Raw genomic sequence first — 27932 nt, 5'->3', positions numbered from 1 at the left:
TCCAATCACCTTATCTATAAATTTGATGTCGAGCCTTCAAAATCACATGAGCAGTGTTACGTTCTGGTGCTTGGCCGGTTGGAATAAGTGCACTAGAGAACGTATAGTTCATGACCAGTTAAAGTTTGATTGTTCAACAATAACGTGGGTGGGATAACCGTAAGAATATTATCGCTACTACAAATTGTGACTGTCCACAATGAAGTCTATCTCACGGCTCCCTGAGGTAACAGTGTCATGAAGTTGTTCTCTACTGCTACCTGCTGGCTGGAGGTTGTGTCTATCACTATATACATGATAACTTATGCATATCATCACAAGTGGTCGGTCCCTCTTGCTGCTGTAAGAATGTTCTTTATTACCAATGAGCAAATCTTTTGAGTGGACACTGCAAGGTCTAGGTTTGTAAAGCATGCATCAAATCAACCAATTATGATTATTTGCTGTCATGGTTAGAAACTTTTGATGCATACATGGCTCTCACATACGAGTGTAATTCCCAGCACTAGAGACTGCCCGGCCCACATCAGAAACAAATCACATGGTCTGCACGCCCAACACAAACCACCTCCTGCTTCCTTAGTGCCTGCTGCAACAATGAGCCCACTTTCTGGTCCATGATTCCTTAAAATGAACAAGCTATGCCTTTAATTCCAACATTGTGATTGGCGACTCAAGGCACAGAATTCACAACATTGGGTAAATTAGTAGCATATTAGTGTGCAGGTTAGGTGGGGTAATCATAGAATAATAGAATTTACAGTGCAGAAGGAGGCCATTCAGCCCATCGAGTCTGCACCGGCCCTTGGAAAGAGCACCCTACTTAAGCCCACGCCTCCATACTATCCCCTTAACCCAGTAACCCCTCCCAACCTTTTTGGACACTAAGGGCAATTTATCATGACCAATCCACCTAACCTGCACATCTTTTGACTGTGGGAGGAAACCGGAGTACCTGTAGGAAATCCACATAGACACAGGGAGAACGTGCAGACTCCACACTGGCAGTGACTCAAGCCGGGAATCGAACCTGGGACCCTGGAGCTGTGCAGCAACTGTGCTAACCACTGTACCCGAATAGGGCGGGACCTGGGCAGGGGTAGGGTGCTCTTTCAGAGTGTTGGGGCAGACTCGATGGGCCGAATGGCCTCCTTCTGCACTTTAGGAATTCTTTGGTTCTAAAAGGGGTCAATTAGAGCATTATTGCCCCCAATCCTTCAGGTATGTATTGAGGCCAAAATCTGCTGGAAAAGTAATTGGAATACTCTGCAAACCACATCAGGGTATATTAGAAGCAACACAATTCTATGAAAGCTGCTGCTTATGATGTGTAAGGCCAGTTCGACATCGCTGATAAGTTCTTCTATTTTTAAGAGAATCTTGGTTGGATGAGAATCCCAATTGCTGGATAATGGAATTTGTGTTGATTTTTAATTTCAGGTACCTCAGTCTGTTACAAATGGCTCCGTTTTCTTCATGGACAGTGTTTTAAGTGGCCTCTTGCATAAAAGTGACAGTCATTAATCAGAGTTTTGCTTGGATTTGTGGAGTCAGAAGAAGTTATATCCCGCCTAAAGCATCAGGCTACCTCCCAAGACGACACTTAGTATTGATTAAGGGAAAAGATCTGGATTGTTTTCCAATAATGTTCATTACATGGTAATTTGGGTCAATTGGCAAGAATGTGTGTGTGGCCTGTTTTTTTAGATCTGTAAAATAAAAGCAGTTTTCTCAAACATAGGAACATATATCACTCTGGTGTGCGCTCTCAGCCTCATTATTTATCAGTTCAAGTAGTAATGGCTAAAAAAAAAGGCTAAAGAAATAGCTGAGGTACAGCAACTTCACGATCTCCATTTATATCAAAAGGGTGGAGCTATGCAAATTCCCATTCAGTTGGTTTAGGCATGGAGTCATATGAAGCAGAGGAAATTATGACTTAGTGTAAATAGCAGCATAATCGCCTTCAGCTGCTTTATCAATAACCTTCCCTCCATCACAAGGTGGGGATCAGATCCCTCCATCAGGAGCAGGGATGCTCAGTGAAAATTGCATAAAATTCAGCACCATTCACAACTCCTCAGATACTGAAGCAATCCATGTCCATATACATGCAGCAAGACCTGGACATTCAGGTTTGGGTTTGGGCTGATAAGTGACTACTAACATTCACACCCCCACACATGCCAGGCAATGACCATCTCTGCAAAGAGAGAATCTAACCATCTCCACTTGACATTCATAGAATCACAGCATCTTTACACTGCAGAGAGGGGCCATTTGGCCCATCGAGTCTGCTTAATCCCACTCTATGTCCCTATCCCAGAAACTTGCACATTATTTCTTTTTAGATTACAATCCAATTCCGTTTCGAATACCTTGACACCAGCACCAACCTCTCAAGAAGTTTGTTCCAGACTCAAACCACCCTTTGGGTGAAATTTGTTTTCCTCACATAATTTCTACTTCTTTTGCCCATATTTTGAATATGTGCCCTCTGGTTTTTGGTGTACTCTTTAGAGGGAGCAGTTTCTCACTGTTTATCCTGTCCATCCTGTCAAGATTTTGAATACTCCATCGAGTCTCCTCTTTTCACAAGTGCAGACCCAACCTCCAATCTATCCCCATAGATACAGTTCTTTATCCCTGGGATCATTCTTGTGAATCTGCTCTATACTGTCTCCAATGCCTTCACATCCTTCCTCAAATATGGCACCCACAACTGGACACAGTGTCAGATGAGACCTAACCCGTGTCTTATACAAGTTCAACATGACCATGTGAGTCAATTCTAGCAAGCCAATCACACCTTGATGCCTGGACACCGTGCTTGAACATTGCAGGAGGCAACACCACACATGCAACATCCGAACATGCAGTGGATAGGACACAGCTACGGTGACGTACCCACGGCTGGAGGCTGGGTGAGCGCCATGGGGTGTGCGTGTGTGGGCTGCTTGAAGTAATGGGCAAAGGGTCCGGGGGTCAGCCTGCATTGTGGAAGAAATGACAGAGACATTTTACTGGTTGTACAAAAATTTGTTTAATGTGATGTCCAATACCCCACTCCCGATGGTGCCACCCTCACATGCCCTCACAGCCCCCAACCCCCCCCCCCCTCACTCCCTAGCTACCCCTCTACCACCTACCCTTCTACCCCGGACATCAGTGATCCTCAATATTCTGGCCCTCCTAGCTCTACCACTACGTCTTGGTATTTCCCCAGGATGCATATCCAAAGTGGAGGCAGCCAGCTGCTTACCTCATCCCTTGGCTTTGATACCTCAGTGACCGGGACATCTCTGCAGTTCCTCAGCCTTTCCCACCTGCAATTGGGACAAGCTCCGCAACGTCTCAGCCATACCCATCTATGTCCCGCAAACTTCATCAATGTCGGCCTGGTGTTGGGTGACATCCCCCATCAAGTCAAACATTCTGTCGCGGACATCAGCCATGGCGATCACAAATTGCGCAGTGCCTTGGACACCTTCACATGGTGCCAACTTCGGGCACCAGGTTCTCCACTGCGGTCACCACCCTAGCAGTGTTGGTCTCGATGCCAGTCATTTCAGGCGCTATTTCCTATTCCTGTAGCCTCTGGGTCTCCTCCGAGCAGCTATTTACCTGCTGGAGTGACGCTGACATCGCCCTCTGAACGTCCCGGCCACTCCCTATCACCTCCATCAGCTCTGAGTAAACCACTTCCCGGGACTCAGAATCAGGCTGGGACCCAGATGTGTCCCAGGATCCAGCAGATTTACGACTGCTGTCTCGCCTGGGGTTCCTGCCTCCATTTGATGTGCATCAGCAGCCGTGTGGCGCTCACCAGACTGTGCCCCAGGAGCCTGACCACTAACATTTCCCACCGGTGTGTGTGTACCTTCGCAGGAGGTGGGTGGGGGATGACAGCTGTTCCACAATACAGTAGCATCCTCAGAGCTTTCTTCCGAAGTGTTCTCCTCGGAGTCAGGGGAGGGGGCCATCTAGGAAGGTCTGGTGTCGTTGGCTGGTGGACGTGCAGGAGAATGGACATGTGGTCAGTGGGAGGGATGGGTCAGTCTGTAAGGCAATCATTACTCACATTTGATAGGTCCGCCGGTGGAGCCCGGTGGTTCCTCTCCTCTGCGGCGTCCGCCAGCCCCTGCCTGGGTGACCAATCTGTCCTCAGCCACACCAGTCACCTCCAGGGCCCGCTCCTCGAAGGAGGTGAGGATTCTAATGTATGGCACACCTCCATCTGTCTGGGCCTTCTCCCATTGATTGTGGGAGAGCTTTTCTTGAGGAGACACAGAGAGGACATTGATAGCCACATGTGTGGTTCAGTGGTGGGAGGGGGGGTACGAAGGCAGGGTTCGGGAGGGAGGGGGGGGGAGTAAGGGCTGGGGGTCACTTGGAGAGTTGGGGGGCTGGATGCTCCCTTGGAGGGGGCAGGCGAGGGGCATTGGTGTCCACTCACAAGTGCTGCCCGGTGTGGGTTGTTGACCTTCTTCCTGTACTGCTGGCCAGTCCTCTTGGCCGCTGTTGAAACTAATGGCTGCCCCCACCTCATCCCTGGCAGTGCCTTGTTGCTCACCCTCGGGGACCCCTGGGGGAACAGGACATCCCTCCTGGTCTCCACTGCGCCTTGGGAGCTTCTCCAGGTAAGCTGGTCTCCTCTGCGCCATTACAGTGAGCTGGCTAGGGTTGGCTGTGCAAGTGCAGTTTAAGTGCTGCTCAAGCTCGCTAGCAGGGGTTTGGCGAGCACAGTCCCAGCGAATCAGCTGGTGAGGCGTTGTTTGCAACGAGAAGCCTGTGAGGCCTCGTTAAGTGGCCCAATTAACATTGAAATGCTTGCCGGTTTCGCTGGGCCGTGTGCCGGGAAGCTCACAGCAATTTCCATTCACTACCACACTTGGAAATATTTCCGGATAATTGCGTATGTAATCTCCCAAATGGAGAATCCTGCCCAAGAAGGTAGTCACACCATAATTTCCTGCAAATCCTGTGTTAGAAAATTCAAGTGTACAATGTCTGTGCCAATACTCTGTTGAACGATTTCAGTAAATGCCAGCCCAATAATCTGACTGTACTATATGCTGGTGTGCACCAGCACCAAATTAATATTTCATAAGATACATTGCAACATTTTGACTCAGTCATTTTAGCTTATGGTTTATAACCAATGATGTAATTTTGAGCTGGAACGGACAGGAGGCAAAAGTTGTTGTGATTTGAATTATTCAACCATTTCTGAGATAAATACAAGTCCCATTATCCATTTTAAAATGTTGCCTTACAAACAACAGGCTTTGAATCTACTTAATGATTAACAGAACAGCAATCATAATGATTACATGACCTTTTAAGCTTGCTACATTAACTACCTTGTGGATAGATGTTGTACTGTCTGATATTTGTAATGAACATGTTTGGATGAAATGTATTTCCCCAAAATGCCAACAAGAGGCTTACACTATTTAAAATAAACTATTTATTGATACTGTTAAAAGAGCAGGCAGAACAACTTCAAATGAACAACTGTGTTAATGTCTTCTTTTGAACTACAAAGTGCTTTCAAACCATTGGTGACTAACTGCTTCTTTATTAAGAAAGAGCTAATTAAAGGCATCCTCTGGTTTGCAGAAGCTATTATCTGCTTCCAACAGGAAGCTAAAGGACACAAATGATATAAGACAAATGATCAAAATGGCCCTTGTGTTACATTCATTGGCAGAAGAAAATCGAACCATCTGCTAGCTATCCAACATGTAGGAAACCACTGAGAATGATCCCAGATTTCACCCAGTGTGGCTGGATTACACTCACTTTCTAGCACTCCAATATGTGCTGGCAGGAATGAGAATAAAAAGCTAGGAAAACTACTGAACTACTGCAATAAGATTTATTGGTGAACAGGTGAATTGATAAAAAGGGTAACTGTCAGTAACAAATACACTTGATATCACCCTCTCCACCAAAACACACAGCAAAATGTATTGATTGGACAGAATTGCCAGTGATTCACAGTTTAAATGCCACGTCAGACTAGCATTTCCTGATTGACTCTGTACATGTAACAAATACAGTGCAATCTAAGGGAAGGCTTTCGACTAAGTGCTATAATGGACATTGCTGATGAACGTTTCATCTTCCAATTGAACTTCTTACGGCCAAGATCTGTTCAACAAAACTGAATCAGGAACCATTGTTAAAAAACCATAAAACTGTAATGAAATCTATATAATGGAAAGTGACTTTTGCGATTTTGAACGTGTGGCAGAGAATACAATTCTACAGTGTCTACACGAGAGTCTCCAATCATTTAAAATGATGGTCAGAAATCCTGTACATACTTCTGGTGGGGGAGCCTCCCCTCTGAGAATGCAAGATCTGAAAATTATCCTTGTATCTGTGTTAGAGACTCAACTGCACGCTGTATTTATTAATTTAGATAATGGTGAAGAAAGCCAATATCCAAAGTTACCAAGGACACAAAAATGTATGTAAACCGCATAGGTAGGAGTATAAAATCACAACAAAATATGAATATATTACTGAATGGTGAAAACTCTTGCAAATGGATTTCAATGTAGGCAAATGCCATGTGAACCGAAAATGGACCGAAGAGGATACACTTTCTAAATGGTGAAAGCTAGAAAAAATGAGATGATAAAGAGCCTTGTAGATTGAGACACATGGATAATTGAAATGTCAGGAGTGTGTTACAATTATAAGGTTCATCAGTAATTATATTTTGGGACCATAGCTTTAAATTTAGGGTAAATGAAAGGGTCATGTGACCTGTTCTAAATTCTAGCAAGCTGGTGTGATTTGATTGTTAGAGATCAGAGGAGGTATTAGAATGTTTCATTGAGAAGAAGGTGCAGATATTTGCATTGGAAGCCTCAGAGTTTACAATGAGTAGACTACAGAATCTCCCAAATTCCTCAGTGGGTGTTGAAGGTTCTGGGTTGTAAGCAGTTGTGCTGTAAGCTGTTCATTTACTTCTAAGATGAAAGAGAGCTATGATTAGGTACAGCTAATTAGCTTTTGTACCTGAATGCAAGGTTAAATGTGTTTCAGGTTGCCATGGGGAAGAAGAGGGCAGAGCAAGCTATTTTTGAGAAGAAATAATTGGCTTCCCTAGAAATCAATAAATATCTCAAACAGATAGCAATTCTATGTGATCAGCAGAGAGACTTTGGGAGCTCCCATGGCCGGATATGGGAGAGCGCCTGTTGATCTCTTGTCAAAGATATGCGATCTTTAGCCTTCCAAGGATTCTGTGAGATTTGTCCTGGCATGACCATGTGGTAGAAGAATTGGAGCAGGCTTTATTGATGGTGGTTTATTGAAGAAACTCTTTTCAAACTGAGGAGCACACTTGGAGACGGTCACTTAAAGTTACTACTCAGGAACGCAGGAATACAGGAACTCATTGGAAGCTGGGAACAACTGGGAATAATTTGCGAAAATACTATAATTCCATGGAACATACAATTTTTGTTAAGTATGAAAGGGGGATGTTCTTCTCTCTAGTTTATTTTTTTTAATATTACCAATTAAAGGGCAATTTAGCGTGGCCAATCAACTATTCTGTGCATCTTTGGGTTGTGGGGGTGAGACCAACACAGACATGGGGAGAATGTGCAAACTCCACACAGACAGTGACCCGGGGCTGGGATCGAACCCGGGTCCTCGGCTCTTAATAGTTTATATTATAAGTTGCCTAAAAACGGAAATTGAGAACGGACTTGTTTTTAGGCTGGCAACTTTCTAAAGTGGGACTTCCTCCTGAGTGAGGGGGTGGAATACCATCCTGCAACCAATTAATGCTCTTTCGCATGTGAAATGGATCTGGGCAATCCGAGTTGGTGGGCATGTGATCCCCACCAATTCTCTGATGGCAGGAAGTGAGACCCCGTCATCTGAAAAAGTCAGACAGTGTTTTGTCAAAAGTGCTTTTAGTCATTTGTTAAAGTAAAAGTTTTAAAACATGTCATTCATTCATTCATTCATTCATCTATTAACTGTAACTTTGATTTTCTTTTTAAAGGTATCTGTATCTTTGGAAATTGCAACAGTGGGTGGAATTTTGCGGTCTGCCAGCCATGTGTTTCTAATTCCGTGTGCCCTTAGCTGGCGATAGTATTCTATCCTCCCACCAATTGTCAAAGGGATTTCCAAATATAACCACCCACGCTGCGAAACGCTTTGGGAGGGCTGCACTGCCTGCGGGAAAATTGAATCTCAGCAACCAGAGAAATCTGGCCACTGTTTGGAGAATAATCAATAATAATCAATGTTAACACACTTATTAAAATAAAGATGTTCAGAAAAGGCTAGCTTGAGTTTCAAGCAGACCACTTGATGTCCACCTGTCTACGTTTTTCAGCAAAGGTCGCTGATATATGATCAGGAGTTGGACCTCTTGGAATTTCCATTCCAGGAATGTTGAGTGCCCAAGAGTTGTTGGGTGGGATTCTCCCTTAAACGTCAGGGCGGGCCGTACGGGCGCCGGAACCCCCCCCCCCCCCCCCCCCCGAGGACTCCGCAGGACGGCCGTAGAGCCAGGTCCCGCCGGTAAGGACCAGGTGTATTTCACAGCGGCCACTCGGCCCATCGCGGGCCAGTGAATCACCGGGGGGGGCCACTGCCAACGATTCCCGACTGGCGCGCGCGATTCCCGCCCCCACCAAAAAACCGGCACTGGAGAATCCAGCAACCGCCGTCGGGGCGGAATTCACCTCTCTCTCTCTCTCTCTCTCTCTCTCTCACCCCCCCCCCCCCCACCCCCCTCTTTCTCTCTCTCTCTCTCTCTCTCTCTCTTTCTCTCTCTCTCTTTCTCTCCCCCCCCCCCCCCCCCCCCCCCCAACGGCGATTCTCCAGCCCGGCGGATAATTTGACAGAAACAAGGAATGGAAACTAGGATTTTCCAGATCCACACCAGAAGATATATTTGGTATTGAATCATCTGATATAACATAGAAGCAATATCGAGGTACTGAGCTATATTTCAGTACTTTGGTTGGAAAAAGCTGGAGAGGATTAACATGTTTTAATTCAGTGTAGCAGTAAGCTATTAATGTGGATGAATTAGATGCAATTAACCTAGGAGTATATTGAAGTTGTATACAACTAATTTGTTTTAATTAAGTAGTAGCAGATATTGATATTGCCCACAAAAATATTACAATAATTCAAACCCCTGCAGTTAGCTAAAATTATTTAATTATGATTTGGAAACCACAGTTTGGTTGAATGGGTATTATTTTTAAATCACTTCACTTCCCCCTCTGGTCCTTGACAGAGTTCATGTACAAACTGCATTTGGGTTTTTATTCACAGCCTGCCAGATGCTGATCAAGTTTGGGTTCTGTGCTGTTTATAAGAATGATGGCCTGAATTCTCCAACATCCCAGCCAAGTGTTTCACGCCAGCGTCAACGGATCTCTTGGCCCAGCAATTCAGTGGGCCGCAGGTGGCCAGCATGGCGCCCGAGTGCTGCATGCTGCTCCGGTGCCAATACGCAGCCCTGCACTGCTGGCGTGGGTCCGCACATGAACGTGGTGCCCATTTCCGTGCCGGCGCCGTGCAACATGTCGTAGGTACACAGTGGGGCCATGTGGATCACGCGTGCCCGCCAATCGGTAGCTGGGACCATGGGCACTCTGAGCTCCGTGGTGGGACCATGGACACTCTAAGCTGGGACCATGGGTACTCTGAGCTCTGTGCTGGGACCATGGACACTCTAAGCCTTGTGCTGGAAACATGGAAATTGTGAGCAGGTCTATGAGACCATAGAACTGTGCTGGACCTTAGGCACTCTGAGCTGGGACCATGGATACTCTGAGCTGCAACCATGTACACTCTGAGTCCTGTGCTGGGACCATGGACACTCTAAGCTCTGCTCTGTGGCCATGGACTCTGAGCTGGGAGCATGGGTACTCTGAGCTCTGTGCTGGGACCATGGACACTCTGAGCCCTGTGCTGGGGAGCACAGTGGTTAGCACTGTTGCTTTACAGCTCCAGGTACCCGGGTTTGATTCCAGGCTTGGGTCACTGTCCGTACGGAGTCTGCGCGCTCTCCCTGTGTCTGCGTGGGTTTCCTCCGGGTGCTCCGGTTTCCTCCGACAGGCCAAGGATATGCAGGTTAGGTGGACTGGCCATGCTAAATTGCCCTTAGTGTCCAGAAAAGGTTAGGTGGGGTTACTGGGTTATGAGGATCGGGTGGAGGCGTGGGCTTAAGTGGGGTGCTCTTTCCAAAGATCAGTGCTGACTCAAAGGGCCAAAAGGCTTTATTTTGCACTGAAAATTCTATAATTCTATGATTCTATGAGTTATACACCAATAATATATTATGAAATAGCAATTGGAGGATCAGAATTTGGCTCTCATAGAATCCTACTGTGCAGGAGGAGGCCATTCGGTCCATCAAGTCTGCACTGACCCTTCGAATGAGCTCTCTTCCCATGTCCCATAGGGTTATCTATTCCGATAACCCTGTAACCTAACCTGCAGATTCCATAAGACCATAAGACCTAGGAGCGGAAGTAAGGCCATTCGGCCCATCGAGTCCACTCCACCATTCAATCGTGGTTGATTTCAACTCCATTTACCCGCTCTCTCCCCATAGCCCTTAATTCCTCGAGAAATCAAGAATTTATCAATTTCTGTCTTAAAGACACTCAATGTCCCGGCCTCCACTGCCCTCTGTGGCAATGAATTCCACAGACCTACCACTCTCTGGCTGAAGAAATTTCTCCTCATCTCTGTTCTAAAGTGACTCCCTTTTATTTTAAGGCTGTGCCCCTGCGTCCTAGTCTCCCCTGCTAATGGAAACAACTTCCCTACGTCCATCCTATCCAAGCCATTCATTATCTTGTAAGTTTCTATTAGATCTCCCCTCAACCTCCTAAACTCCAATGAATATAATCCCACGATCCTCAGACATTCATCGTATGTTAGGCCTACCATTCCTGGGATCATCCGTGTGAATCTCCGCTGGACCCACTCCAGTGCCAGTATGTCCTTCCTGAGGTGTGGGGCCCAAAATTGCTCACAGTATTCTAAATGGGGCCTAACTAGTGCTTTATAAAGCCTCAGAAGTACATCCCTGCTTTTATATTCCAAGCCTCTTGAGATAAATGACAACATTACATTTGCTTTCTTAATTATGGACTCAACCTGCAAGTTTACCTTTAGAGAATCCTGGACTAGGACTCCCAAGTCCCTTTGCACTTTATCATTATAAATTTTGTCACCGTTTAGAAAATAGTCCATGCCTCTATTCTTTTTTCCAAAGTGCAAGACCTCGCACTTGCCCATGTTGAATTTCATCAGCCACTTCTTGGACCATTCTCCTAAACTGTCTAAATCTTTCTGCAGCCTCCCCACCTCCTCAATACTACCTGCCCCTCCACCTATCTTTGTATCATCGGCAAACTTGGCCAGAATGCCCCCAGTCCCGTCATCTAGATCGTTAATATATAAAGAGAACAGCTGTGGCCCCAACACCGAACCCTGTGGGACACCACTTGTCACCGGTTGCCATTCCGAAAAAGAACCTTTTATCCCAACTCTCTGCCTTCTGTCTGACAGCGAATCGTCAATCCATGTTAGTACCTTGCCTTGAATACCATGGGCCCTTATTTTACTCAGCAGTCTCCCGTGAGGCACCTTGTCAAAGGCCTTTTGGAAGTCAAGATAGATAACATCCATTGGCTCTCCTTGGTCTAACCTATTTGTTATCTCTTCAAAGAACTCTAACAGGTTTGTCAGGCACGACCTCCCCTTACTAAATCCATGCTGACTTGTCCTAATCCGACCCTGCACTTCCAAGAATTTAGAAATCTCATCCTTAACGATGGATTCTAGAATTTTGCCAACAACCGAGGTTAGGCTAATTGGCCTATAATTTTCCATCTTTTTTCTTGTTCCCTTCTTGAACAGGGGGGTTACAACAGTGATTTTCCAATCCTCTGGGACTTTCCCTGATTCCAGTGACTTTTGAAAGATCATAACTAACGCCTCCACTATTTCTTCAGCTATCTCCTTTAGAACTCAAGGATGTAGCCCATCTGGGCCCGGAGATTTATCAATTTTCAGACCTTTTAGTTTCTCTAGCACCTTCTCCTTTGTGATGGCAACCATATTCAACTCTGCCCCCTGACTTTCCTGAATTGTTGGGATATTACTCATGTCTTCTACTGTGAAGACTGACGCAAAGTACTTATTAAGTTCCTCAGCTATTTCCTTGTCTCCCATCACTAGATTACCAGCGTCATTTTGGAGCGGCCCAATGTCTACTTTTGCCTCCCGTTTGTTTTTAATGTATTTAAAGAAACTTTTACTATCATTCCTAATGTTACTGGCTAGCCTACCTTCATATTTGATCCTCTCCTTCCTTATTTCTCTCTTTGTTATCCTCTGTTTGTTTTTGTAGCCTTCCCAATCTTCTGACTTCCCACTACTCTTTGCCACATTATAGGCTCTCTCTTTTGCCTTGATGCATTCCCTGACTTCCTTTGTCAGCCATGGCTGCCTAATCCTCCCTCTGATAACCTTTCTTTTCTTTGGGATGAACCTCTGCACTGTGTCCTCAATTACTCCCATTATGGTTTTTTTGCCTTTGTGGTTCCTCAACTCTACCCACACAGACTCCACATCGTCTGACCCTATGTCGTTTAGTGCTATTGATTTAATTTCATTTCTAATTAACAAGGCAACCCCGCCCCCTCTACCCACCTCTCTGTCTTTTCGATAGGTTGTAAATCCCTGGATGTTTAACTGCCAGTCCTGAACCCCCTGCAACCATGTCTCTGTGATGCCTACCACATCATACCTGCCAGTCACAATCTGGGCCACAAGCTTATCTACCCTGTTCCGTACACTGCGGGCATTTAAATATAGCACCTTTAATTCCCTATTGACTGTCCCTTTTTGTTTTCTTAGTGTGGTGGACCTTGGTTTACTGAGCCTTTCCATACACTGTGTCATACTTTGTGAGATGGGGACTATCGTAACCTCTCCTGAGCTCTGTCTTTTCGTGATTTTTTGTAATCCTAAGCAGCTACGCTTCCCACTGATTCCTTCACCTCTTGGTTCCCTGACTTTCCCTTCCTCGACACTAAGGGGCAATTTAGCAAGGCCAATCCACCTAACGAAAATGAATGAAATGAAAATCGCTTATTGTCACGAGTAGGCTTCAAATGAAGTTACTGTGAAAAGCCCCTAGTCGCCACATTCCGGCGCCTGTTCGGGGAGGCTGTTACGGGAATTGAACCGTGCTGCTGGCTTGCCTTGGTCTGCTTTCAAAGCCAGCGATTAGCCCTGTGAGCTAAACAACCCGCACACCTTTGGACTGTGGGAGGAAACCGGAGCACCTGGAGGAAACCCACACAGACACGGGAGAACATATAAATGTCACACAGTGACCCAAGGTCAGATTTGAACCCAGGTCCCTGTTTGAGGCAGCAGTGCAAACCATTATGCCTCTGTGCCGCCTCATCTCTAGAATGATTTAAGATAGGGAGCAGTGAATGTCTGTAAATCTTGGCAAAACCAAACATGTGTCAGGTAACTCTGAATGAAATGACACGGAGTTTAAGAACCGTCTACTGAACATACGCTTTGCTCAATCACAGATTTGGCCTTTGGTGAGTATGATTGTCTTTGTTGTAGAGTTAAGGTCCCACTACCCAGGGAATGTCATTTCTGTAACAGAAGGGATACTACTCTAATAAGGCATACTTTCACATTACATTTTTGCAATGATTGCAAAATATTTAACGGGTGGGAAGGGAAATTAATTAATTTGCTGATCTCATCCTACAATCTGTGCTTGTGTTCTTGAATGGAACAGAAAGAGTGACAACTGAAGAGAAAATAGAATGTATTGACACTTATTCACAAAGTTTCACCCAGGCCTTAGAAAAGACCTATACTTCTTAAGTTAACACATGAATGGTAAAGTACTTGGGAACCAATATAGTTTTATTATTGAAAATTACAAAATAAACTGCAGATTAAGAGTGTTCCAGCTACTGTGGGATCAAATATGTTCAGAATTGAACAATGCTAAGCATTTGACAAAAGAGCATTGGACGCCTTCAGAAGTTTGACTGATTATAACAATACAAAGCTGGGATCCAGGCATAGATCTATCCATTACCTTCATGCTGTCACATTGTGTCTCTACCATAGCTGCCATTAGAAATTACACATCATGATCCTTTCTGCTTTTAAGTAATCCAAAGATACTGATGGATGTGAGTCTTTACATTGGAGAAGAAATGAATTTGCAAGCTTGAAAAGGGGCGACGTGACTCCCACAACCTCTTGAAGAGATGGCCAGAGATTGGCTATTGGACCCCAGTGATCTGGGGCAATGCCAATCAGGTGTCACAATGCACCTTTCTAGTCATGCCCAACATTACGCCAGGTAGGTCCTGAAAAGGGGCTCAGGAAGTAATCAGGATGGGGCGAGGAACCACAATCTTGCTGGCAATCCAGCAGAATCACTACTCCTTTACATTAAGGTAGATGGGATGAAAACAACAAACTGTCAGTTGGATCCTGAAAAATTAGCCAGAGCTTGCAAAGTGTAAGTTCTGCCTAGCTTTTGACCAATTTCAGATCAGGGTCTTAAAAAGAGGTTTAGGCAGCCGGTGACTAGTGGTGTGCCTCAGGGGTCTGTGCTGGAACCACAACTTTTTACAATATACTGTTAATTAATCTTACAACATCAGGTTAAAGTCCAACATGTTTGTTTCAAACACTAGCTATCGGAGCACTGCTCCTTCCTCAGATGAATGAAGAGGTTCATTCACCTGAGGAAGGAGCAGTGCTCCGAAAGCTAGTGTTTGAAACAAACATGTTGGACTTTAACCTGGTGTTGTAAGACTTCTTAGTGTGCTCACCTCAGTCCAACGCCGGCATCTCCACATCCTGTTAATTAAGAAGGAACTGTTGCTAACTTTGCAGGTGATACAAAGATCTGTAGAGGGACAGGTAATATTGAGGAAGCAAGAGGGCTGCAGAAGGACTTAAACAAGCTAGGAGAGTGGGCAATGAAGTGGCAAATAAAATACAATGTAGAAAAGTGTGAGGTTATGCACTTTGGACGGAGCAATTTAGGCATAGACTGTTTTTTAAGTGGGGAAATGCTTCGGAAAGCAGAAGCACAAAGGAACTTGGGAGTCCTTGTTCACGATTCTTTTAAGGTTAATGTGCAGGTTCAGGCGGCAGTTAAGAAGGCAAATGCAATGTTAGCATTCACGTCAAGAGGGCTAGAATACAAGACCAGGGATGTTCTTCTGAGGCTGTATAAGGCTCTGGTCAGACCCCATTTGGAGTAATGTGAGCAGTTCTGGGGCCCGTATCTAAAAAAGGATGTGCTGGCCTTGGAAAGGGTCCAGAGGAGGTACACAAGAATGATCCCTGGAATGAAGAACTTGTCGTATGAGGAATGGTTGAGGACTCTGGGTCTGTACTCGTTGTAGTTTAGAAGGATGAGAGGGGATCGTATTGAAACTTACAAGATACTGCAGGGCCTGGATAGAGCGGACGTGGACAGGATGTTTCAACTTGTAGGCAAAACTAGAACCAGAGGACACCATCTCAGACTAAAGGAACGATCCTTTAAAACAGAGATGAGGAGTAATTTCTTCAACTAGAGGGTGGTCATTCTGTGGAATTCGTTGCCACAGAAGGCTTTGGAGGCCAATTCACTGAGTGTCTTTAAGACAGCGATAGATAGGTTCTTGATTAATAAGGGGATCAGGGGTTTTGGGGAGAAGGCAGGAGAATGGGGCTGAGAAAATATCAGCCATGATTGAATGGCACAGCAGGCCCAATGGGCTGAGTGGCCTAATTCTGCTCCTACGTCTCATGGTCTTGTTAGCATAGAATATCTGCCAGAGATCGTATAATACCTGGACCTATATGGCATTGGACCTACGTCAGATGCCAATAGTGTGAAAGACCTTGCCCTGTAAAATTGTCAGCTTTTGTGCCTGTTATATGCCACAAAGACATGGAGAACATAACAATTTTGTTACCCATGTCTTCTTATTAAAGCAATTGGCTGAATGAAATGAAAAAGTCCATTTCACCATGAGATTGCAATAACACGCATATCTGTAGATACGTATGGCTTACTTTTTAACAATTGCTAACAAGCTAAACATTCACTCCAAGCTTTTATCCAAAACCATTCGCTATAAATTAAAGAAAAACAGGTACAATTTCTTCATTATAAAGCAATGTGGTTGAATAAGAGCATATGTATGTTTCAGTAGTTATCTTTAGAAAGGCATTTAAAACATACTAACATCAAAAATAAATAAGGGATAGTCAGGGATAATCGACAGCTTTATGATTCCACTCTGGGAGAGTCTCCTATCGACAGAGCATTTCAGGGAATTTGGGAGCACACAGGAATTGATGTTTCTGACCATTCATGAAAACAGTTCAACAATCAGATACACACTGCAACTCAAATTTCTAATGTGTTCCTATCCTGTGTGAAGTTCCCTGTTGGAAGTGCAAACTCGAAAAATAATTTATCAAGGCTACTATTTCAAAATTTATTGAAGAGGGAATAAAGATTAGAAGAAGGATTCTGTGGGTATATCCCAGTCTCTCAGCATAACGTTAGTGAAAACCCTGAGAAGTGCAGATTTTTTTAGCCAATTATGCTAGGTTTTGAGAAGCCCAGGGAAAATTCTAAGAATTATTCTTCCATTTCTTTCTTTTCTTTTAAATTTAAAGTACTCAATTATTTTCCCAATTAAGGGGCAATTTACATGGCCAATCCACCTACCCTGCACATCTTTGAGTTGTGGGGCACGCAGACATGGGGAGAATGTGCAAACTCCACACGACCAGTGTTAGCAATGCTAACCACTGCGCCACCATGTCACCTTCTTACATTTCTTTTAATAAATCTTATAAAGATAGGAGTTCATTTCTTCCCTCAAAGGTGTGATTTAAGTAAACATTGCTCATGTTTCCCAGGTCTCTGAGGCTTTTTTTCAGGATGCATCCTCTCCTGCTCTTTACATTGGATTTCCTTCCCAATTCTAGTATGCGGGCAATTTCAGCTTATCACTGGCACATTGGCAGAGAATGAAAACCCTCTTGACAAAACTTCTTCCACTATATTTGTGCTGGCCATAGCTGACGAACTGCAGCATGATGCCCTCAAAATGGTCTGGACCTCCATCAGAGGGATCAGATTGTTAGCTCATGCATTCCACTGGCTGGCTGTGTGGGAATTAAAATCACCACCCCCTTCGAAATTATGACAAAAATCAAAGCAGACAAAGCAATAACTCAATTTGCTATCTGGAAACATCTTTAACCGTGTATATTAACCTTATGCCTGAGAAAGATATAATTTTACCAGTGAAGGACAGTGCCAACATCAATCTGCTTTAATCAAGAAACCATATTTACTTATTTGCTATTATTAAAAAACATGTACTGTAGGGAAAGATGTTTTTGATCTTCCCTTTTATGTGCTTTTCTTTTATCTTCGGTTTTGTTCTTGCCACAAGACTACCACAGAAGTGCATTTTGTGTTAATAATGAATGTGTTTTATGCCAATTATGACATTCATTTGTACTTCCTCAGCATAAATATTTATCAAACCAAACAAAGGGCTAATGGAAAGACATTGATTCTCCGCCGGCGGGATTCTCCGTTTTGCCGGCAGCCCGGGGGTTTCCCGATGGCTTGGGCCTGCCCCACAATGGGGAACCCCATTGACCGACCGGCGTAATGGAGCACCCTGCCAGCGGGGTTAAATAGAAATGTGGCGCGGTGGGGCGGAGCATCCAGCCCATTAAAAAAGTGTCAGTGAAAACTGTTGGGATAACAGCTCAATTGCTCCTCTTTTTTTTCCATGCATATTTCTGTAACCCAGATTGATAAAACACGGCTTAATTTTATTACAACTGGAAGATGTATTTTGCTGTGGGCACTTGGTGCTAACAAAGATTTTGCTCTCCAACTAATAAAACAAAAATGCAGTTTCAGTCACACTGCTACCACTGGCCTATTTTGAGAAACACTCAATAAAACAGGTATTTAGGATTTGTGCACTGACATGAAAATGAATAGTCTCTTCGGCTTAGTCATGCTGCAAGCTATCGTTCCTGCTCAGCGGATCTGACAACATTGTGGTTTTGGTGTGAGTTAGCAATGTATTTGTGACACTATCTGCCACTGTGCAGTAGGGTGTAAAACATTAACTGCTGGCCAAGCGCACACTGCCGTTCCTGCTGAGATTATACTGCTGCCAAAATAGAGACCAACCTCTGGTGAAATGTAGAATAAACGGAACGTAAAGGTCATTAAATTTTGAGCCAAACTGGTGTAGCCAAAATAAAATGCAGCTTTTAAAAAATAATATGCCAACATTTACTAAATAATCCACTGTGTTATCAAATTATGCAATTCAGTAAATTTAATACATAAAACATTGAATGACCAAACCACACACATATTCATCAAAAAGTCATCATGCCCAATCGTGTTTGCATCAATTCAGTAAAATGAACCACAATACTTCTGCTTAAATAGCACATATTATTGGTCTAATAAGGCATAATTGAAAAAAAAAAACACCACCAATCCAGTGTTCAACCACTCAACCACAGTCTGAGATTATAGACCTTGAGCTGCATAATAACACTATTCAGCGTTCACTACATCATTAAAACATTATAACACCTTTTCCCAGGTCCAGCACTGCCTCACCTTAAATCATAGATATTTTTCCTGGATTTACCTCAACCTGGGATTAAAATATCATTCTATTTTAGGCCAGGTTAGCCAGAGACTGGGATTACTATGTCAACGGCATTTTATCTTGTGGTAATTACATACAGGGATTGGATGCTTTAATTTGTGAGAAACCACAGTTAGTGAAGAGCAAATGCCACCATCAAAATTTCAGAAAGGCTGCAGCAAATCAAAATTTGAATCCTCTCTGCACTATTGCGAGTAAATTATTGAAGTCTACAGAATCAGAGAGCAGAATTATCTGCAGACACTGCGACTAATTAAGGGAACATTGTCATTAACTATGCACAGTCATTCAAATGTTACATTCAAGGCTTTGTGACCCACACCAGTATCTCACTGGTGTCACCAGCATAATGTCACAGAAATATAAAATGGCAGAAATACATGTAATACAGAAAAAAATGTTAATTCCAATCATGATTTATATGCAGCAATTCTAGTTTCAGGAAGGGGTTTTGGTGGTGAAACTGATTTTAACAAATGGAAAATTTTGTTCAAGCACTGTCTTGTGAACTTTCTTTGTAATATGGGGATACAGGTTCATTTTGCAGCCCTATTTAACAAGTAATCTTGACCTTTTTAAATACGAGGTAATACAGTGCATTTAATAAATTGCAGTTAAATAATATAAAGCTGATTGACATGAATTACAAAAAATAATCACCAAATTGAATGGCTACATAATCAATGAGCAGTTAACTTGTCATAGTGAATAGTGTCGCTAAAGCTAGGGCCTATGTCATATATTCTCTATTGTAAGGCCACTGATTAATAATGTGTCACTTGTATAAAAGTGCAAACATATATCCTGTGGGTAATTGCTTCTGAGGAGTTGCAATATTACTCAATATCATCAGACAATGTACTTTGATTCTGGCTGTTGCTACAGAAACCTGCTATTTATGCAGCCTTGTGTCTGATCATCGTTAATGGCTTCTGTGACCCACATACATGAGACAAGTGGATGTAAGTAATCACAAAGAAACCATCCCATTAAGGCATAGGCAGCAATACATTGTACAATTGCTGAGTCTCTCAGAAACCTCAGGTTACTTTATCTGTAGCTTGAAAAGGAAAAGACTTACCAAGCTGCGCCTCCACAGGGTTTAACCTGTTTTCTAAAGGATAGAGGAACTTGGGTGGTTTGTCTGTCATTGGAGCTGGAAGAAAATATTCACACATTAAGTGCATTGGGACAAAACATTTACCAATGGTCAATATAATATACATGAGGTAACTAACCCAAGATATGTGCGGCATAGCTCACCTATATCTGCACAGAATATAAGTGCATGCGTACCCTTAAACCAGTGCAATGTTACGCTCGGCACAGACAATAGGCTGATAATTGTAAACTGATCAGAAGCTTTTAAATAAAAAAGCATTATTCAGTCTAGTTTTCCAGCTGGAGAAAATAACTGGATAAGGAATATAATTTATGCTGCCAGTGCCAACTCAGAAATGGTACATTGAAAATTGAGAGTGGATTTAAACAGATATGGCAAGGGTGGGCAAAATCTCAATTTGATATTAGAGAATCAATAAAAGTTGCTGAGAATAAAAGCACAATTAAATATTATGAATATGTCACAAGAAGAGAGGGGGCAAAAAAAGTGGCCTGTCGGATGTGAAAGATAAAAACACACTTTCAAAGTGATAAGGAACATCAAAGAGCTATATGGGGAAACAGGGAAAATAAGTTGTAGATGCTACAAAATATTGAAGTAATAATTACATAAAGACAGAATCCATATGGTTGGAGTTAAGGGATAAGGTGGGGAGTGGTACAATTCCCCAGTGTGCATTACTGGCCATTACACCAGGGTTAGGAATGGGCACACAAGAGGTTGGAGGTCTTCTGTTCCGTGGATGGAGTGGTCACTTGTCTCCTGGCCCCACAGAGATTTATTTACAATAAAGAAAACCTCCGTATGCCTTTAGGTGTATATCTCACACACCCAAAGGGCAGATGAGTTCTGAAAGATTGGTCTCATTGATAAATATTGCAATCACACAATGAATGAAGGTGAAGCTTGTCCTGGATGTTAGTGTTGAGTGGGCAATTGTGAACTTGCAGCCTGATTTAATTGCCTGTAAAATGAGAAAGAATGTAAAACAAGCTACGAATTCCAAATTGGAAAGAGATTGTAACTAATGTAATTTCACTCGATTACTCAAGGAAAACTTCACACCCAGTGATCAAAATTCTTCTTTTTAAACTTACTGGTCAACCATCTGTGGCAGTGCATGTGGAAAGCTAAGAAAGAAAGTTGGGCTAATTTGACCCAAGTGTGAAATCTCATTCCTTCAGATTTGAAGGACTGTTGGAGATTTAAAATGGACATTTTTTTTTACATTTTCTATCTCTCACCCTCTCTTATTAATCTCACATTTCCCTTTATTTTGCTGTTCCAACTGACCTTTCCTTGTTCAGACTCTCTGGGCTGGATTCTCGCCGTCAGGATGCTCCGTTTGCTGGCAGCCCATTGAACAGGCAGCCAAACGGAGCATCCTGCTGCATGCTGAACCAGAAATCTGGGGCGAAATTCTCCACTCCCGCGATAAATCGGGAAGGCCGTCGTGAACTCGGCCGAGTTTCACGACGGCCTCAGAGGCCGCTCCTCACACCTAATTCACCCCCATCCGGGGGGCTAGGAGCGGCGCTCCGTAAATCTCGGCCGCCGGGCCTTGACTCTTGCGTCAAGGCGGCGCGCCGAGAATGACGCGACGGCGGCGCCTATGTGATGTCAGCCGCGCATGCGCAGATCGGCCGGCTCCAACCCGTGCATGCACAGCTGACGTCATGACGGCTGATGGCTCCAACCCACGCATGCGCGGTTGCCGTCTTCCCCTCCGCTGCCCCGCAAGACGTGGCGGCTTGATCTTGCGGGGCGGTGGAGGGGAAAGAGTGCGTCGCTTTGAGACGCCGGCCTGACAATCGGTGGGCACCGATTGCAGGCCAGTCCCCTCCCGAGCACAGCCGTGGTGCTCACTCCCCTCTCCGCCCCCCACAAGCTTCAAACTAGCATTTGGCGCCCATGTTCATGACGGCAGCGACCAGGTGTGGTTGCCGCCATCGTGAACTGGTCGGGAACGGCAGGCCGCTCGGTCCATCCGGGCCGGAGAATCGCCGCTCGCCGTGAAAAACAGCGAGCAGCGATTCCTCCAAGCGGGGGGTAGGAAAATCACGGGGGGCGCTAGGGGGACGTGTCGTGAGTCGCCCGGCCCTCCCGCGATTCTCCCACCCGGCGTGGGGAGCGGAGAATTCCGCCCCTGGCATGCCATGACAGAGAATCCAGCCCTCTATATCTCAATCGGATTGACAAACAAGAAAATGACATATATCACCTTTTATAATCACCAGATGTCTCAATGCACTTTACAGCCAACTAAGTACTTTTGAAGTTCAGCCACTGTGGTAATGTAGGAAATCAAGCAGACAATTTGCACACAGCAAACTCTCACAAACAATAATTTGATAATGAATAGATCATGTGTTTTTTTTGTGATATTGATTGAGGGACAAATATTGACCAGGATACCAGGGAAAGATGGCACCTCTAATAGTCTGACACTCCTTCAGTACTGCACTGGTGTGTCGACCTTAATATTTGTTCTCAAGTCCTGGAGTGGGACTCAAACTCACAACAATCTGGCCCAAAATCAAGGGTGGTACCAATTGAGCTACAGTTGGTGTGCAGATCACACATTCCATGTGGAAGGCAGTGCAGCAAAACCGATTCATAGGGCGGGATTTACCGACCACCCCACCATGTGTTTTCGGCGGGGTGATGGCCCGCCAGTGGGATCTACAAGTCCCACCATAGTTAACGGGATTTCCCGTTGACAGCTGCCCTGGTCGCTGGGAAACCTGTGGAATTTCCTGCCGGCGTGAAAAGCCGGTAAATCCCGCCCATAATTTCCACATTTTCCTGTGCAAAGCCCATAGAAAGTCTGTGATTAAATGGAAGTGACGTGAACAACTGACATGGCTCATTTTATGTTGATTTAGGGAAGTTACATACGAACATGTGAATTAGGAGAAGGAGTAGGCCACTCGACCCCTCGTGCCTGCTCCACCATTTACTAAAGCCGTGAACCGGTTTTAACTACAATTCTACATTTGTGCCTTCCACCCATAACCATTCACCTACTTGTTAATCAAGAATCTATCTTGCTCGGCCTTAAAAATACTCAAAGACTCTGCCTCCACTGCCTTTGGTGGAAGTTTTCCAGAACCTCACGACCCTGAAAAAAAAATTATCCTAATCTCTGTCTTAAATGAACTGTCCCTTATTTTAAAAAGTAACCCCTTGTCCTAGATTCTGCGACAAGAGGAAATATCCTCTCCACATCCACCCTGTCAAGTTCCCTCAGGATTTTAACGATTTTGGTCAAGTCACCTCTTACTCTTTTAAAGTCTTGTGGATACAAACCTGACCTTTCCAACCTTTCCTCATAAGAGAATCTGCCCATTCCTGGTATGAGTCTAGTAAGCCTTTTCTAAACTGTTTCCACTGCATTTACATTTGTCCTTAACTATGGAGACCAAAACTATATACAGTACTCCAAATGCGATCTCACAAATGCCCTGTACAATTCAAGGACAACCTCCTTACTTTTATAATCCTTTTGTAGTCCTTTTTGTAACCTCCTTACATCCTCTTTACAATTTACTTTCCTACATATTTTTTATATTGTCAGCAAATTTAGTAACCATGGCTGACCTGGAGGCTCTCCCACTCTAACTGCCTGTCGCAGACGTAACAGAAGGACTTACTGGTTGACAGTGTTATGAATGTATTTTTTATGGCTACCAAATCCTGGGACAAGACTTGAACCAAGAGTTCCTGGCTCAGAATTAGGGGCACTACCCACTGCGCCACAAGACCCATCCCTCATACCTTCACAAATATTATAATAAAGGTTGTGTTACATTGGTGCCCCTACTGGGGTATCCCCTGTATTAAATTACAAGGAAAGATCAGATAAACAAGACTGTACTCGCTGGAATACAAAAGGTTAAGGGGTGATTTTAATAGGGGTTTTTAGGATTATGAAAGGAATTGACAGGGAAACACTTCTTATACAAAGTGTGAACCTCTATTCCAAAACAAAATAGATGCTAGCTGTTAAAATATTTAAATCTGAGAGTTTTTCTTGTCAAGGGTATTAAGGGATGTCGATTCAATCAATTCAGTTAAATGGAGTTAGGACTCAAATCAGCTATGATTGCATTTAAGGTTGGAGCAGGCTTGGGAAGCATAATGGCCTGCACTTCTTCCTAGGTTCCTGCTTTTAAATGTGTTGACAAATGCGTCAAACAATTTACATTCAATGCCCCGTACACACATCTGGTAGTTAGTTCCTGACAATGATTTTTCTTGTAATTCAAAATATGTTTTCTATGTACATAAAAGGAGCTATTCATTACTTTGGAGAGGTAGGCATGCCACTAAGTTATGATTTTCAACTGCCTAAAGTAGGAGGGTTGTTTCTTTTCTTTGTGCAGTTCAGATGGTCATTCCCACACAGAAAATGCCATTCCAATTTAATTGCAGGAATTTGTTATGAATTCTAATTAGCAAAAGCTCTTAAGTGTTGGCATTTCTAATTTTCTGTTGCATCTGTCTTCACCTAATGACCCCCCCCCCCCCCCCCCCCCCCCCCCCCCCGGCTGCTAACAATCACTCTGAAGAGTATAATGGCTGATTTAAGTGGGTAGCTTCCATTTAGAAACTTGATTATACCATTTGGTTAAAACAGTTTTTGAAAAATCAGCGACTAAAAGTGGATCATGTCTTTATTTCGGAGTAACACAGCCTGCTAACCACATTATTTGGATGCCAAAGCACTGGATTTCTAAAAAGAATAAAATAAATTGCTCTAATTCCCTGAATTTTCTTCATTTTTTCATTGCATTTGCTAATCCCACAAGTTTCTCTTTGAAAAGGAACAGAAGTTCTGAGCACAGAAGGAGGGCAAACAGTCCATCATTCCTGCACGGATTGTCTGCAATCCAAACAATCCAAAACAAACTCCACCTTTTCCTACATAGTCCCGTATTGTCCTCTTTCAAATAATGAGATTTTATTTTTAACCTTGTCTTGCCTCAATGTTTTCCTCTGGTAAAGCATTCCATATTCCAATTAACCTCCGTTCAAAGACTTTCTCTATTCTCACTTCCGAGTAACAATTCTGAATTGATATCCTCTCTCACATGTCCAAGCAGTAAAAATGGTCCTTTCCTACAAACTCCACTCAAATCTTTCATGAATTGAAAAACATCCCTCTGCCCTCTCTACTCTATCCTACTGTCTGCTCAAAACTTTACTTAATCACAGCCCTCGAGGGTTCATTTAAGGGATAAATGTTGAACTTTTTAAATTAATGTGACCATCGACTGCACTCATTGGGTAAGATTCTTCTTTGCCCAACGCCAAAATTGGGAACGGCAATTGGATAGAGAAGGGCTCCTGATGGCGAAATCATGGCAGGCGCTGGGTTTGACGTCGGGTCGTGATACTCCGCCCCCTACAAATTGGCGTCATTGAGGCACCCGCCGCGCGCCATTGTAGCCTCGTTGGAATGTTATTAGCGGGCCCAAACATGATGCTCTGCCTCCAAAGGCATGGGCCATATGTGGTCTCAGCAGTCGTGAGACTGGCCTGGTGGCTGCGGAGAGAAAGAGAGGGTGTGTGGACAGTGTCCAGCTCCACCACACTCTGCCGAGATCCGTGCCATTGGCTAGGGATTTCTGCCAGGGCTGGGAGGAATGGTGGGGGGTGGTCAGGGGGTGGGCTGTGGGGTTGGGTGGGCGGGTAAGCAGTCCAGCACAATCGGCGTCATCTTTTCCGGCGCGATCGATGAGTGTGTGTGGGGGGAGGGGGGGGGGGCGTGTAGGCATATGCGTGTCTGCAGCTTGTCAACCCAGCGCTTGTGCAGCACAGATCTGGCGATTCTCCAACCCGTTTTCCGTGCCTTCCGCAGGTGTTTTATGCGGCGCTGGTGCTAGCCCCTCACCGGTAGCAGAATCGGTTCAGGATTCGTGCCGATTTTCTCGTTGGAGAACATCGTTGGCCTTGGCACTCAGCCTCAGGAATGGAGAATCCAGCCCATTGTGTCCCCCTGTGAAAAGCCTAGGTGGAAGAGTATGGAAAGAAACCTGACCCATACCAAGTATTATCCCTTTTTCATCCTGGCAACTGGACCTTTTTGTGTTTATTTTATACGGCACAATGTGATCCAATTTCAACTCCAGTGTTTTTACAAAGAGTTCAAGGAAGGAATGGTTTTACTAACAACCTGGATTTTCTGAGGAACAGAAATCATCGTTGGATTGTTGCTCCGTTCCAACAACTCCCCAACTTGATGCTGCTCCACATTTCTCGCTGGGTCCTCCAAACCCGGGTTTATTAAAAATGCCTCAGAGAGCTCTGCTGCAATGGAGCAGAGTCAGGGGGAAGACAGCACACATCACTGTTTTATGTCACTAGCTGCCACATGGAAAGTTCAAAGGTCTAGTCTGAAGCTTAGTGAATGGACATTAGTGGGTGAATGTGAGTGGAAGGGTGAATGGATGAATGAGTAGGTGATATGCTAGGTGAGGCAAGTGGGTAAATGGGGGAGTGGGTAAGCACATAGGTAGATAGGATGGCAGGTACAAGAGGCAGAAAATGGGTGAGCACCAGGTGGATAGGGAGGTTGAGGTGATAGGTAGGGTGATAGGTGGGTAGCGGAAAAGGTGGATGAAGTGGCAGGTGGGTAGCATGGTAGATGGGTGATATAGCAGGTGGACAGGTTAAGAGGTGGATGAGCTGATAGGTGGGTAGCATGGCAGGTAGGTGAGGTAATAGGTGAGTAGGGTGGTAGGTGGGTGAGATGTAGTTGGGTAGGGAGGAAGATGGTTGAGGTGGCAGGTGGCTATAGTGGCAGGTGGATGAGGTGATAGGTGGGTAGGGTGGTTGGTGGTAGGGTAGCAGATGGGTCAGCTAACAGATGTGTAGGGGGTAGGTAGTGAGATGGCAGGTGGGAAGGGTTGCAGGTGGGTGAGATGTTGTGTTTAGTGGTAGATGGGCGAGATGGCAGGTGAGTAAGGTGATAGGTGGGTAACGTGGAAGGTGGGTGAGATGATAGGTGGGTAGGAGGGTAAGATAGGTGGGTAGGTTTGCAGGTAGTGGTGTGGTGGATGAATAGGATTGCAGATTGTTGATCTGGTAGTTGTATCTGTGGAATTGTCATGATTGGGAGAATAGTCAGTGACATCAGTAGATGTAGTCATGGGGGGACAGGAGATCTGGTTGGGCGGTCAGTGTGATATTCTGGTCTTACTCAGGAGTTAGATTAGTTTTTCTCCGGGTAACATTTCCTGGGTAAATATTTAGTTAAATACCATGGATACCGCCTCCAACTCTAACTCAGAATCAGAGACATTCGCAGAGGGCCCCCGGGAGCAGTGGGATTGTCCATTTGTGGTTGAAACTTCCTGGACAATTCCCACAGAAATCAGCATGTCAGGACTTCCACAGTGTCCTTACACGTGTTTCTGGTCATATATCCGGTATCCAACAATCCAGAGACTGGAGCCACATATTTGTAGCTGGATAGTGAGAATAAATGGGAGTCCAATCTTCTGTACTGCACACACATTTAATATCACAAGTGGAAGATCCTTGAAGGAACATCTCCTCGGCTGTCATTTCTAATCTTACTTCACCAATCTTGTTGCCTGTCCTGTTCTAATCAATAAATACAAAAAGATGTAGAATCTCATTGCCTCGCTGTCCTTGTTCAGTATTCACATTTTATTCTGCACAGTTCATTGACACTGATATAGTGTCACAGATAGTACTATATATTTAGGCAACTGGTCATACATCTTTTTTATCATCGGACATGTCTCAAACAGGGAATCTATGACAGCACAAAGTATTTCTGCCACAAAAATGGAAAAGCTCCAATTACTGCAGTTACTTCATTTAATCCTCCTTTCCAAGAAATAAAAAAGACCAACTCTAAACCATTGAAATGATACACAATTAATACATCAATTTTATGGACTTACATCTTGGCTGATTCAATTGGAAGAAGGTTACTTCATTTTTGTGGAACATTCCAATTTATGAAAATGCAAGTCTGG

At 44.2% G+C, this 27932-nt stretch overlaps 1 protein-coding gene across 4 annotated transcripts in view; it reads right to left on the bottom strand.

Annotated features, from left to right (window-relative positions):
* LOC119969061 (interleukin-1 receptor accessory protein-like 1) overlaps positions 1 to 27932 on the bottom strand; it is a 1781127-nt gene that overhangs the window by 475128 nt on the left and 1278067 nt on the right. For all 4 annotated transcript variants that reach the window (XM_038802244.1, XM_038802246.1, XM_038802245.1 and 1 more), the window contains exon 6: positions 19879 to 19953. In XM_038802244.1, coding sequence (XP_038658172.1) covers positions 19879 to 19953 — 75 coding nt within the window. The remainder of the gene's footprint in view (positions 1 to 19878; positions 19954 to 27932) is intronic.

Source organism: Scyliorhinus canicula, chromosome 7 (assembly GCF_902713615.1).
Source record: "Scyliorhinus canicula chromosome 7, sScyCan1.1, whole genome shotgun sequence".
In the NCBI taxonomy this organism is placed as follows: Eukaryota; Metazoa; Chordata; class Chondrichthyes; order Carcharhiniformes; family Scyliorhinidae; genus Scyliorhinus; species Scyliorhinus canicula.
Note: the sequence above shows the minus strand (reverse complement) of the source record. Positions and strands in the feature narration are given on the sequence as shown.